Consider the following 13,247-nt stretch of genomic DNA (forward strand, 5'->3'; position numbering starts at 1 on the left):
TTTCAGAGTATTAAGGGAAAATCTCCACGGTATCCTCAAGTAAGTTTCGCTTGGAGTTGGACGGTTTTTGGGAAGGTGAATGGTCTGAGGAGCCACCCTAGGCAAGTGGTAACGACCGTTTGCATTGTTGTTCGAATTCTTCGTGTGTTCTCATTTCTAATGGGAATGCTTTCAATTCTTCTCATCTCTTATTGGATGAATTCTATCAGTCGCCAAGGCTATTTATAGCGAGGTATTTTTAGATTCAATTTCAACTGCGCTTGCAATCTTGCATGCAATCTTGTTTGAGTTCTGATGTTCAACTTGCATTCAATTTGATTCTTTTGTCCGATTCTTGGATTCAACTATACCAGTCTAATTCCTCCTCAAGCTACCAATGCTCCACGGTTAAGTGGAAAGCATTTTGCTTGCCAATCCTAAGGATAGGGGATCGAACCCCGCCGTGAGCTTTTTCATGATTTTCCATTAATTCCAAATTTAATGAGTCCAGAACTTTCTCGTTGGGAGCAGATGGGTATCGAACCCAGAACCATTCGCTTATAAAGCGAACATCGTAACCATTCAGCCACGACCGCTCCTTCCATTAAAATTTTAAATGAATTATATCTTTTTTTCAGAAAGAGTTTAAAAAAATAACTTATTTTAAATAATGCAAAAAGATAGAGTTATTTTAGGTCGGTATTCAAATTGGGTCCTAAAATGAAGCTTAGATTGCTGATATTTTTGTTTACAGCGATAAAGCTTATTTTTGTGAGTACAATGACCCTTTGTACGACCACAAAGAGTTTAAAATGGATTTTTAAATCAATTTTGAAAAATTAACCTCGCGGTCCTTCTTGACAGAAAAGCTCCTACTTGACAGCTCGTTCCAAGGGGACCATAGTTGATCCATCGAAAAAATGTTGTCTTGTCAAAAAAATTTTTTTGAGTTAAAATGAAAAAAAAAAGGATCAGAAATGGTTTTTAATCGTGTTTTTTACCGTTGTACATAAAAATTGACATAGGGCTTTAGTACCCAATTGGGTACGCAGAGTCACAGATACTAAAATTTTGTAAAAATCATTAGGTTTGCTACAAAATTAATAAAAAAACAATATTTTTGAAAAGAATTGTTCAGCAAAACATCATGCCCTGTTTGGGTCCTAAAGCTCTATGTAAATTTTTATGTACAACGGCAAAAAACACGATTAAAAACCATTTCTGATTACTTTTTTTTCATTATAATGTAAAAATAATAATGACAAGACAACATTTTTTCGATGGATCAACTATGGTCCCCTTGGAACGAGCTGTCAAGAAGGGCCGCGAAGTCAATTTTTTTAAATTGATTCAAAAATCCATTTTGAATCCATTGGTGTCGCTTTGGGTCATTGTACTCAGAAAAATAAGCTTTACCGTTGAGAACAATAGTATCACAAATTTAAGCCTAATTTAAGGACCCAATTGATTTTTTTTCAATGTTTCTGAAATTTCAAAAAGGAAAAAAAAATCGCCTGACTAAGGGAAATATACCCATTTTAATCACTCTAAGCCGATCGACCAATTCTCATCACTTTTGCCGTTTTCCGCTATTAAATCAACATTTTGAGATGTATCAACATTGGAGAGTTGCTTGCTCACTTTTATTTGAGCTATTTATTACTTTGGAACAGTCAAATACACTTTATGAAAGCTGTAATTCATGAAAAAAATGCTTATCCGTCCTTTTCTCTGTTGCTCCTGATTTTTAGCAATCGCAATTATACTTTAAACAGAACATTTTTTGCTTATTTTTTCAACAGGTCCTACGTACATGGGTTGATCTGAAAAAGTAATCTAGATTTCAAACAAATACTCACACAAAGATCACCGTCGCATCCCACAGGTACAAAAACGCCGGCAGCGGTCCGTAAGCCTCGTAGATGTACGCATAATCTCCTCCCGACTTGGGTATCGCCGTTCCCAACTCCGCATAACACAACGCCCCAATCATGGACAACACACCGCACAGTACCCAAATCACAAGCGACGTTCCAACGGCACCCACTTCCATCAGCACACCCTTCGGCGAGATGAAGATTCCCGATCCGAAGATGATCCCCAGAATGATGGCCACTCCCTCTAGCAGCCCCAGTTCCTTCTTCATTTTAACCTTTTCCGGTTTGGCCACATCCGACGCCTCTCCGGCGGTGCCATTCTCCAGCGGCGGTAAACTCTCACTCCCGGGACTGACGAGGACGTCCTCGGTTGGCGAGTGCAGCTCCAGAACCGGCCCGCGCTGTTTTAACACCATTTTCGACTACGGGAGGATTCGATTTCAACCGACTACCGATCGCGGTCGCGCTTCAACTGCTTCTAAACGATTGTGTGGCGGTTGAGGTTGGCTGGACTCTCGCTCCTCTAGCATCGGCCAAGCGCGGCCGGCCACCTGCTGCTTGCCTCCTCCGATCGGGTTCGCGCCGGCGAGTTTTGCTTCGCGAATCGAAGGAAAAACGAGACCTGTAGACGAAACGAAACAAGAGAGAAGTAGAAATATTATGGATGTGGCATTGAGAAAAGGGGTAAAATGGTAAGGGGATGTAAATTTGGAAAACTTTAGTTTCTTATAATATCTGTCATCCTTAAAAAGGAAGTTTTTTTTTTTATATTTGTTGATGTTGTTAAATTAGTCCATCTTCTAGTTATTTCAAACGAAATATCAGAACATTCTGTCAGCGATCATTTCCGAAAACGAAATTTGATAGCTGACACACAGCGCCTACCATGATCGTCATTACTTGGCGACGGTCGGTGAACGTAAACACAAAGACGAAACGAACGAAAAATGAGCACCACTCAAGCAGCCACCCGAATAAGACAATGCACAGTGGTCCAGATCGCAAAATTAAGTGGAAAATGGATTTTCCGAAAAATGGTTAAGTTTTGGAGCTTTGGTGTCTTGAGAAGAGTTGTTGCATATGGAAAGGGGCAACTTTTGGTTTGGTTGAAAATTAGGGTGGTTCACGATTAGGGTGATTTTGGAAATCTAACTTTACAGGAATATTTTTGGGAATTTTTTCGTCTTCTAGAAAGTTGACGGGCTTGCCAATCCAAGCAACTTTGTCGAAGACACCAAAATTTTATCTCGTAATCTACGTCTTCTACGACCAAATTTATAGAAAGCATCTGAGCAAACCTTCAAAAATCGGTTTTTTTAACGTGGCAATTTAAGGTTAATTTTTAGAGAAAAGTGGTATTCGGCTCTAAAAAACAAACAGTTTTATTATCTGACAAGTCAATTTGGACTTAAGGGTCAAAAGTTACAGCGATTTTAAGGTAAAAAAGATGCAAATTTAAAACTTAAATATCTCGAAAAGGCGCAAGCCAAATTTTAAGCACTAGGTTGCATTTGAAAGAGGAGATCCAGCACTACAAACGCTGAAAAAATCTCAGGGGTATTTTTCTTTAAACTCGAGATATCTTCATTTCAAAAAGTCTAATTTTCAAGGGAAAACCTTATAGGACCACCCTAACGAATTTCGAAAATTGTCCAAATAAATGTTTTTCCATGTAATTTTGCCCGCTGAATCTGAATCTGCCCTCAGAATTGACCCAAAGTGTCGAAAAATCGATTTTTGGTCATATTTTGGGTTTCCATGTAAAATTATCATTTAAATGTGCTCTCGTTTTTGCCCCTCTCTTCCATGTGTTTGGTGCGTGGTGACAGAAGTCATTTGAATGCAACCATGGAAGAAATGATCGGTATCTCGATAGAATGTCAAACGACCGTTCTCTGAGCGAATGTACGTCTAGAGGGAAGTCAATGACTGTGTGAGTGACTGCGTAGCACTCATTCGTTTGTGTAAGAAACGAACGGAAGTAAGTTGTCAAATTAAGGTTGCTGTGGTGAAGACGATTGGAGAGTTCTGTCACTTATCATAAAGTTGAAAATTTGGTCACTGGTTTGAAAATAAACGAAAGGGACAATGGTTAAATCTCTTAAAAAATAAAAAAATAAATCAAATTTAAAATTAAAAAGGATAAATCAAAAATACGAGCAAAATGTTGAAAGTGAAAAAGGTTAAATGACTCTTGACAAGAATATCTATCTTTTTTCGTAGATGTAATAAATTATTTTTTTTTAAAACGTTTTTTTACATCATATTTTTTTAAGTTTTCGAGATACAGTCGCTCTTTTCTTTTTTTTGCCCACGTGATACAGAACTTCAAATACATAACATTTTAGTGTGGACATTTGCCAAAAATTTAACGAAGATTAGGCTATTGCAAAAAAAAACATGTTTTGTCCCCTCCCCCTTATTGCGGATATCATAGATTTTGCAACAATCGTGAAAGTTGAAAAAAGCTCTCCAACAAACTGCACACCTCAAACTACAGCAGAAAAAAACTTTCCAAAACACTCCTCTGTCTGAAACTTGCAAATATTTGGTGTGCAGATAATATTTGCAAGGGTGGAGAATTTGGTGCAAAGTTTGCAATAAAACTGCAAACAAAAAAACAGAGGGCAAAAATATATTTATGGCTGAAAATTTAAATTTCGCTCAGAAACTTTTACTTGTTCTTGTAAACTATTTAAAATACATTTTAATCCAAATGGCACCTTTAAAATTCTTATTTTTTTTAAATTCACAGATCGGAAAAAGACATAAAACTTTAGGAAAACGAAAATCTTTTTTTATAATTTCATTGATATTTTGCAAATTTCGGTAGTAGCGTAACTGTAATAATGCATAGAGCAATTTGTTATAATTTTTGCTTCAAAATATTGACAGTTTAGCTTGAACTTTAAATTTAGTTTCTTTTTGCATTGTTTTTTTGTTTTCTTAAATTTAGTTGAATTAAAAATTGTAAAAAAAAATTCCATATAAATATCTTGATTTATCAATACCAAATGTAAAAAAATGCTATAAACGGCATTTTGCCCAATTTTTTAATGTACCCATTTTCCTTTTGCTAAAGCAATAAAAATACGTATTTTCCTCATTTTGAAAAAAATAGCTATATATTCAGATATTAAGAACTCAAAAAAAATAAATAAAAATAAAATGAGTTAACCCTCTACAACCCAACCCCGCCTCTATAGACGGGCTTCGATCTAAAAAATCGCCAAAAATAAATTTTTCAACCAATTTTTGATTTTTTAAAAAGCATTGGAAAAAAGAACTCTTAAAATTGAGAAAATTAATGGTCTGACTGGTTTTATGTGACTTTGCCAATGATTTTAAAAATGTCTTTTTTTTTTAGGGGTCAACTTTGGCCGTGTTTTTTTAACAAATATTTCCTATATTTAAGTAAAATGAAGTATGCGATAATTTTTGTAGTGTGCTATTCTAAAGCAGAAAATGTGAAAAACAAGCAAAAAAAAAAGTAACTGTAAAAACATGAAAAAATTAGAAAGGCAAAATGTAATGATAGAAGATGGTAGAATAGACCAAAAACTACCAAAAACCAAGATAAACTAAACAAGATAAATGCAAATTAAAATACTAAAATTAAACAAGATGAACATAAAACAAGAGAAGCAAAGTTTTTCGTAGAACAAAAGTTGCTCAAAATGACCTCCTGAACACGGATACCTATATCATGGATTCTGCTAAAGAAAAATAACTAGATTTTTTGTTAATAGTCCTATAAGCTATCGTGTTTCATATTTTTATAAGACCTATAAAAAACTCTAGATTTATTTCTGACACAACATTCTGTCAACATTCCTTGATGTAATATTACTTTTTTTTTACTGTGAATTTTAACCTGAATTAAGTTCAAACAACAAATACAAGTGAAATTCGTTTCCGATTTTCGTGAAAAATAGCTAATCGCATAAAGTGAGTTTTGACGGTTTTGACAAAATTTAAACCCACGGTTAATTTTAAAATTTGTGAAAGAATGGCAAAATGAGCACAAAATGCAAACTTTTGAGCTTTAAAACGAATTATTTGATTATTACCATTTTTTGCCTTCCTCACTGAGGAAAAGTTATAATCCTGCTCTTAAAATAAACTATTATTTATTTGTTAAACCTCTATTTACGTGTGATAAGTACACAAAAAAAGATACAAGAAGATTTATTTTTCTTTTTTTTACAACAATAAATACAGTCAAAATTAGCATCTCCTACCATAGCAAAAAAAAAAAAAAAAGTCAAGGTAGTTATGTCACAGACATAACCGGAATGGCGTAGACTTACGTAAAATTTAGATATGTGGACATGTGGGTTTTCCATATATTAATTTGAAGAATCAGCTCTATATATTGGAAGGAACACCCATTCGAACGGCAAAGAGAGGAAAGAAAGAGACGAAGGAATTTTAGCGAGCCGAATGGGGGAGGAGAGGGGACATAGGGGTTGGGGGCGAGAGCAGCCTCAGAAAGCTGTGCAATCCGTCGCCCCCGAAGACCAAAATTTGTTCCTGAAATTTAAATTCAAATTAGCTCGCTGCCTCGTCCCGGGTGGGACGAGGGCAACTCTTTCAACACTAGAATTTGATGAGACGTAAATCTTTCAGAAGCGCTCGCCGCGAATGCGACGAGCTAGTTGGATGTCCCGATTGTTTAACAACCAAGGCTTGACCCACGAGAGGCTTTTCGGCGGAAGGCAGCAGGCGCGCGCCTCATCTTGTTGATGCCTCGTCCCGGGTGGGACGAGGGATGGGGATTGAAGCACCTCCGAACCACAGCAACCACGAAAGATCCTAACGGTCCGGCCATCGAGAGGCAACTGGCTGACGGAGACGACGAGAAGGCGATGCGCACTTCTTTTCCAGTTCTGGTCCCTCTCTCCTGCTGCTGCTGCTCTGGTCTCTCTCCTGCTGCTGCTGCTCTGGGCTGAGCTTTCCTGCTGCTGCTGCTGCTGCTGCCGGTCCGACGTCTGAGACGTGAATGATGGAATGGGCTCTGGCGCACGTTCTTATGTATGATTTCGGCCCGCTACTTCCCCTCCTTTTTCGCGACCGACACTCGGTCGCGTTGCTCGGATGATTTTCCCCTCAAAATAGGTACTTGACATTCCCGTCCGTGAGTGGGAAGCGCTCATTTTGCTTGCAAAATCTCTGCATTTTGAAAACATTTTAAAACATTCAATTGTTTCAATTGTTAAACTATTTTGCCAACAATGAAAGTTTTATAGCAAATTGCTGAATAATTTTCGAATCGAATGGCACATAAATCGTGTCGATTCGATTAGAGGGAAGGAAGATATAAGCGTTTGACGGATGACGCAGTAATCCAGGGCCTTCGGCCCGGGTTTTTTGGAATGACACCCCAGTACCTTCGACAAAGACGTAAGTCTACGTCAAAACAAAACCCCAACTAAGAAAAAGAAAATTTGCAATACTTTATTGCTCTGCTGCTGGGGATCTCACCTCCGAGGCTCGACCAGATCAAGCCCACAAACGATAATAATAACGATAATTCTAGTTGTGAGGATAGGCCGTTGGAAGTCAACGCTGTACACAGTAAAAAAGTGTGTAATTTTGGATGGTTGAATATTATCTCTTTTGTGATGTAATTTTACATGAATTTTAATTGAAAAAAAAATAACACATGATTTTGTTTTACTGTGCAGCAAGGGTGAATTCAGTGAAAAAAGAGTCAAGTTTTGCTGCCATCGGAATCGGAGTGGGACGACGACGATGAGCAGTTTGCCTTATTGTGTTATTAAATTCCTGTCTGACTTAATGGATTTATTATTATGTGCGCAAAGAAGGGATTTAAATTAAAAAAACGATTGAATTGGACATTTCAAAAGAGGATTCTCAGTGGGAATGTGAGCATTTTTTCAAAATTTGTTGATTGCAAATTAGCATGATACATTGTTGCGATTGGATTTTTTTGTTCAGCTTCATGTATTTTATGTCTATAAAACTGAGTTTATTGCAATAACTATAATATTTTCAACTGCTTCCAATTCTACCCTACAGAATTAAATCTAAAACAAGTCATTCTAGCTAGCTCTTGCACAACAAGGACAGAGTCTCAGAACAACCACTGCAAAAAAAAAAATCACCCTCGACTTGTGTAGGCTTAATTACACTTTTCTTTCTTTTTTTACTTCAGAGTTGTTCTTTTCCCGCGGTTCCAGTTCTCACAGTTGGAGCAAACCGCACCATCACGCAATCGTAGTCGATATTTATTAGTAGATCTTTTTTTCTGTTTCTCTCATTATCAGTCTATTCCGCTCAATTAAGGCTTAAGAATCATGTTTTTTTTTCTACTTGCAGTCCGTTTTTGTACGTGAGGTAATGTCCTAGACCTACAAACCACCACCATCAGTGGCATGGGAATGAATCCTAAGTTTAAAGTTTACAAACTTCTACCGCTAATCAGTTCGTTCACGTGTCTAAATTTAAAAACATCAAATATACCTAACCTCTACTTTCCGGTTCGCTATCAGCGCAGCAAAATATGTTTCCTTGACCGATTGTATAGGCATACAAATTGTTCAAGGCCACCGGACGAATCAGACCGGAAAGATTTGTTGGATGTTCGCAAAATTATCACCAAAAACAAATAAAGCAGCAATCAAAAGTTTCAAGTCACTCTTAACAGCAGATTAGTTAGTTGTCAAGGAGTTGAACACAAAACTGTGAACACTAGATAGAAAGAGACGCTCGAAACTGAAACTGATCTTCACACTGAAATCAACCCCAATTGAGAGCGATTGACCCCGCGGGTCAAGACCGGTAATTAATTCATCTTTTGCTGCCAACACCAGTAGGCTGCTGTTTGTTGAATTTAGTTTTGTTTTTTTTTCTGATGACAGAAAATAATCATGAAAACGGTTACTGTTTTGTAGTCTCCAATCCTTTTTTGTATTTTTTTCTTCGTTTTCATGCAATCGAATGTTGAAAAACATTTGAATTATAAAAAAAAATCATCTGTTTTCATCAATATTGGCCATTGAGGTTTTGCAGCGCGACTGCGTTTCAAATGTAGGTGGCGCCAAAATGAGGTTACTTGCCTAAAGTCGTATGCCTTTCTGTCGATTAAAGAACAAAATCGCTTATTTGTCATGATTCCCTGCATCAATCTTCATGAAACTGGTTGCAAAAGACGAGAAAATTTTTTTGTTTCAAAATAATGAACATCAACTTTTGGGCGCGCAAAAATTTGTGACCTTTTTCTTTAAAAAACATGTTTTGGAACACGAAAAAAATAGTTTCCCCGTATATATCAATGAAATAAACCGTTATATAGTTGATAACAGATGTGTTAACGTATATTCAACAATTTGTATTGATTTTTGACAGACTTTCTGGCCAAATAGTCCAAATTACTATCTTTTTCTAAATTTACAGTTTTCTCATAGAAAAATCAAACAAATATTGGAAAGTTATACATCAAATTGTTGGAAATATTTTTTCTCATTCGAATCCGGCATAAGTTTTATAAAAATGTTGATTAGGAAGGAAAAAACACATTTTTTCTAAAAATCATAGGTTTACGCTATTTGTTCATAGGTGGCGACACGCGTCTTTTAGCTTTGCTGCAAATTCTCTATTCTGTAACACATTATGTCTTTGCAGAAAATATCTGGCAGCAAAACATCCAGCAATTTTTTGTTGCTGATTCAGCCTGATTTTCTGCTATTCTAACTGCTGGAAGTGGCAGCTGTAGAAATGACAGTTGTTATTTTCGCCTCAGCAGCGGTTGATTGATCTCAGCCTGCGTGGTGCGAGTTCTGTCGCTGTTTTCACACCAGCTTGAACTGTCACAATCACCCTTACCAAAAATCACGATTTTCTGAGTTCAATATCCCACTTCTCATACGATTTTTTGAGTTCAGGTACTATACAACCATAAAAATGGTTAAATGGGTTGAACTGAAAAATTCATATGAAAAGTGGGATATTGAAATCAGAAAATTATGATTTTTTGGTTAGGGTGATTGCAGCGTATCAAGGCTCTAAAAACTAATGGTATGCCAGATTTTTTAACCAAAAATATGTTTTTTTAAAAAAGTTTCTTTTATATTCTAAGTATGTTTGAGTTTTTATGATCTTTAGGTGTGAGCTATTAATTTTAGGTATGTAAAGCTTTCAGGATGACCACTCAAACCCCATCTTCAAATTCTCGACTTTTCCAAAAAGTCAAATAATAAGGCTTTCTAGTCAGCAATTTACCAACACATTCAAAGTATGTTTACATTACAGCTGAACGTTTGTTTGCATCAGGTTTCCTATCTCTTTCTAGCAAAAGTTTTTTGTCAGGCGACTTCTAGCTGGTTTTTTGGACTGACCGCCCGATATGTCAGCCAACATACTTCCCAGGGCTGTGACAGCTCGAGCTCGATCATTGTTTGCATCAGGACACTGTTACGAAACGTTCGACATTGTTGGGTTAAATTACTTGTTTTTTCACTGGGCCTAGAAAGCCTTATATCCATTTCTTATCTTAAAAATTATTCCAGACAAAAATCAAACTGTTGACAATTTTCGAAAAATACAGAAACATAACAACAAATTTAAAAAAAAACTTAAATTTTGATTCAGAGCAGAAACATAACTAATTGTTTATGTTGCTACTTTGTGTTTTACTCTAGGTTTTACTACTGTGTTTTTTCTTTGAAATTAACTGAATGCTTAACAATACTCATAATTTCAAGGTTTATTTTTAAAATTGCCGGGACCGTGGTGTAGGGGTAAGCGTGATTGCCTCTCACCCAGTCGGCCTGGGTTCGATCCCAGACGGTCCCGGTGGCATTTTTCGAGACGAGATTTGTCTGATCACGCCTTCAGTCGGACGGGAAGTAAATGTTGGCCCCGGACTAACCAAAAGGTTAGGTCGTTAACTCAGTCCAGGTGAAGGAGTCGTCTCTCTGGGTCCTGCCTCGGTGGAGTCGCTGGTAGGCCGTAGGACTAACAGTCCAAAGGTCGTCAGTTCGAATCCCGGGGTGGATGGAAGCTTAGGTGTAAAAAGAGGTTTGCAATTGGGTCCTAAAATGAAGCTTAGATTGCTGATATTAATTTTTACAGCGATAAAGCTTATTTTTCTGAGTACATTGACCCTTTGTACGACCAGAAAGAGTTTAAAATGGATTTTTAAATCAATTTTGAAAAATTATCCTCGCGGTCCTTCTTGACAGAAAAGCTCCTACTTGACAGCTCGTTCCAAGGGGAACATAGTTAAAATGAAAAAAAAAAGTGATCAGAAATAGTTTTTAGTCGTGTTTTTTACCGTTGTACATAAAAATTTACATAGGGTTTTAGTACCCAATTGCCTCAACAATCAAGCCTTCGGACACCTAGTTTCGAGTAGGAATCTCGCAATCGAGAACGCCAAGGCAATGCTGTAGAGCGAATAATTTGATTTTTTTTTTATTTTTAAAATCAGTAAACGTATAGGATACTTTGTTTCCACTGGAATGGCAAAAAGTTAAAGATAATTTAATTGAAAATATTATTTTAAATCAAGCAACGCTTAAATTATAATTACTGTTATTATTCAATCAAAGAATTTAGCAAAAAAATATCTAAGAATTCGTTTTAAATTTGTTTTTGCCAAGTTCTAATTTTATTTAGTAAATTTTGATATTGAATTTTTAAATGTTGAATTGTTGATTTGTCTCGTTGTCAGTATTTAACTGTATATATTGTTTTTTTTTTTTCAAAATGTTTGGAGAGACAATTTTTTTAAACATATTTGCAATAACTAAAATCAAAATTTCTTGGATTTTTTTTATTGCAATGTCAATATTTTTTTCATTTTTCCAAAACGTAAAACATTTTTTCCTTTTTTTTTCATTCAGAATTAACAACGATTGAATCTTATTCGTTTTTTTTTAATATTTTTAAATAAAAAAATGTTCTGATGACTGAATATCAAGATTTATCGATATTAATTTAACCATACTCATAAAAAAAAATTCAGAGAAACTTTTGGAAAAAAAATTGATATGACGTAATGTATCACAAAAATAAACCTTATGCTGGCCATAATAGTTGAAATTAGGCTCTACATTCGAATTAAAAAGCACTCATGCGTCAAATCCAGTTGTCAAACTGATGTTGACGTTTCAACACCATTGTTCGACAATTTCCAAACACGTGGTTTCAAGCCTTTGACAACTGTCAGTCGTTCCAATTAGCGAATTTGGATTCGCTCATTCGAATGCAGTTCCATTCGAATTAGCGAATCCGCTCTGTATTTCAATATTAGTTTTTTGTTACATTGTTTTTGTTTGATAAACTAAAATTACTAAAAATCTTTCAATTAAAAAAAATATTTGAAAATCTGTGTCAAATGCATCCAATATTTAATAGCCTTATTGCACACTTTGCACCAAATTCTCCACCCTTGCAAATCATAACTGCACACCAAATATTTGCACACTTGAAATCCTACCCCTTCTCCCTTCTGGTGCGTGTCTCGACTAAGTTTTGTTGCTTTCGACCACTTTAGAACAGTTTTAAACTAGGGTGTGTGTCTTGGATAGTTTTTTTTTCTGCTGTAGTTTGGGATGTACACTTTGTTGGAGAGCTTTCCACAAATTGCACGATTGTCTAAAAATCTCTGAAATCCGCAATATTAATGTCTTAAATAACCTTTGCATTATCAAATAGATTGACAATGTAAAAGGAACCTTAAATTGCAAGTAAGTTACTAGAGTAGAATAATTTATTATTGAGTGAAACCAATTTGAACATTGTATAAAATATTACAAAATTAGAACACAAAATTTCAAACAAGTATGCTTGGGATTTCTGACTTTTCCCGATTTTTGGCGGATTTTGACGAATTCCCGATTTCCCGACTTGAGTTACCACCCTGGCCGAAAGTTTGTTTATGTTCAGCTTGCAAAAGACAATGAAGTAGACTTCATTATAATTTTTGTTATTATTATTATTTTATTTATTTTTTCTCAACAGCATGTTGAGATCTAAGTGGTGCGAGCTGTCAGTTATGGTCAAGATTTAAGGGGTATACGCACTTCGGAAGGAACCGGTCAAGAAAAAAATCAAATGGGCAGCAGCGGCAGCGCAAGCAAGTCAGAGAGGGTGAAGAAAAGCTTCCTCTCCTTTGTTCTGCTGTTCGTGAAGCTGTTTCTTGACCCCTTTCCTTCTGATCTGCATACTAGCCTTTAAAGAAAATCCTGGTATGCTTGATATTATAATATAATCTTTATTATTATTATCTATATATATAAAAAATTTCGACGGTTTTGTTCGAACGCAAATCAGTTCAATACGGAGCGTCGGATTGAGGTGCTCTTTGTTGCGTTGGGTTCGTAAAAGCCCAAGGAAGGTTCTTACGCAAAAAAGTTACAACTT

The 13,247-nt window shown here is 36.0% G+C and overlaps 1 protein-coding gene across 1 annotated transcript in view; it reads right to left on the minus strand.

Moving 5' to 3' along the window:
- LOC6049479 (Y+L amino acid transporter 2) overlaps positions 1-13,247 on the minus strand; it is a 39,791-nt gene that overhangs the window by 13,452 nt on the left and 13,092 nt on the right. Inside the window, exon 2 of the mRNA XM_038258568.1 lies at positions 1,839-2,478. Within this exon, the coding sequence (XP_038114496.1) occupies positions 1,839-2,272 (434 nt within the window). The 5' untranslated portion in view covers positions 2,273-2,478. The remainder of the gene's footprint in view (positions 1-1,838; positions 2,479-13,247) is intronic.

This window comes from Culex quinquefasciatus, chromosome 1 (genome assembly GCF_015732765.1).
Source record: "Culex quinquefasciatus strain JHB chromosome 1, VPISU_Cqui_1.0_pri_paternal, whole genome shotgun sequence".
Classification (NCBI taxonomy): domain Eukaryota; kingdom Metazoa; phylum Arthropoda; class Insecta; order Diptera; family Culicidae; genus Culex; species Culex quinquefasciatus.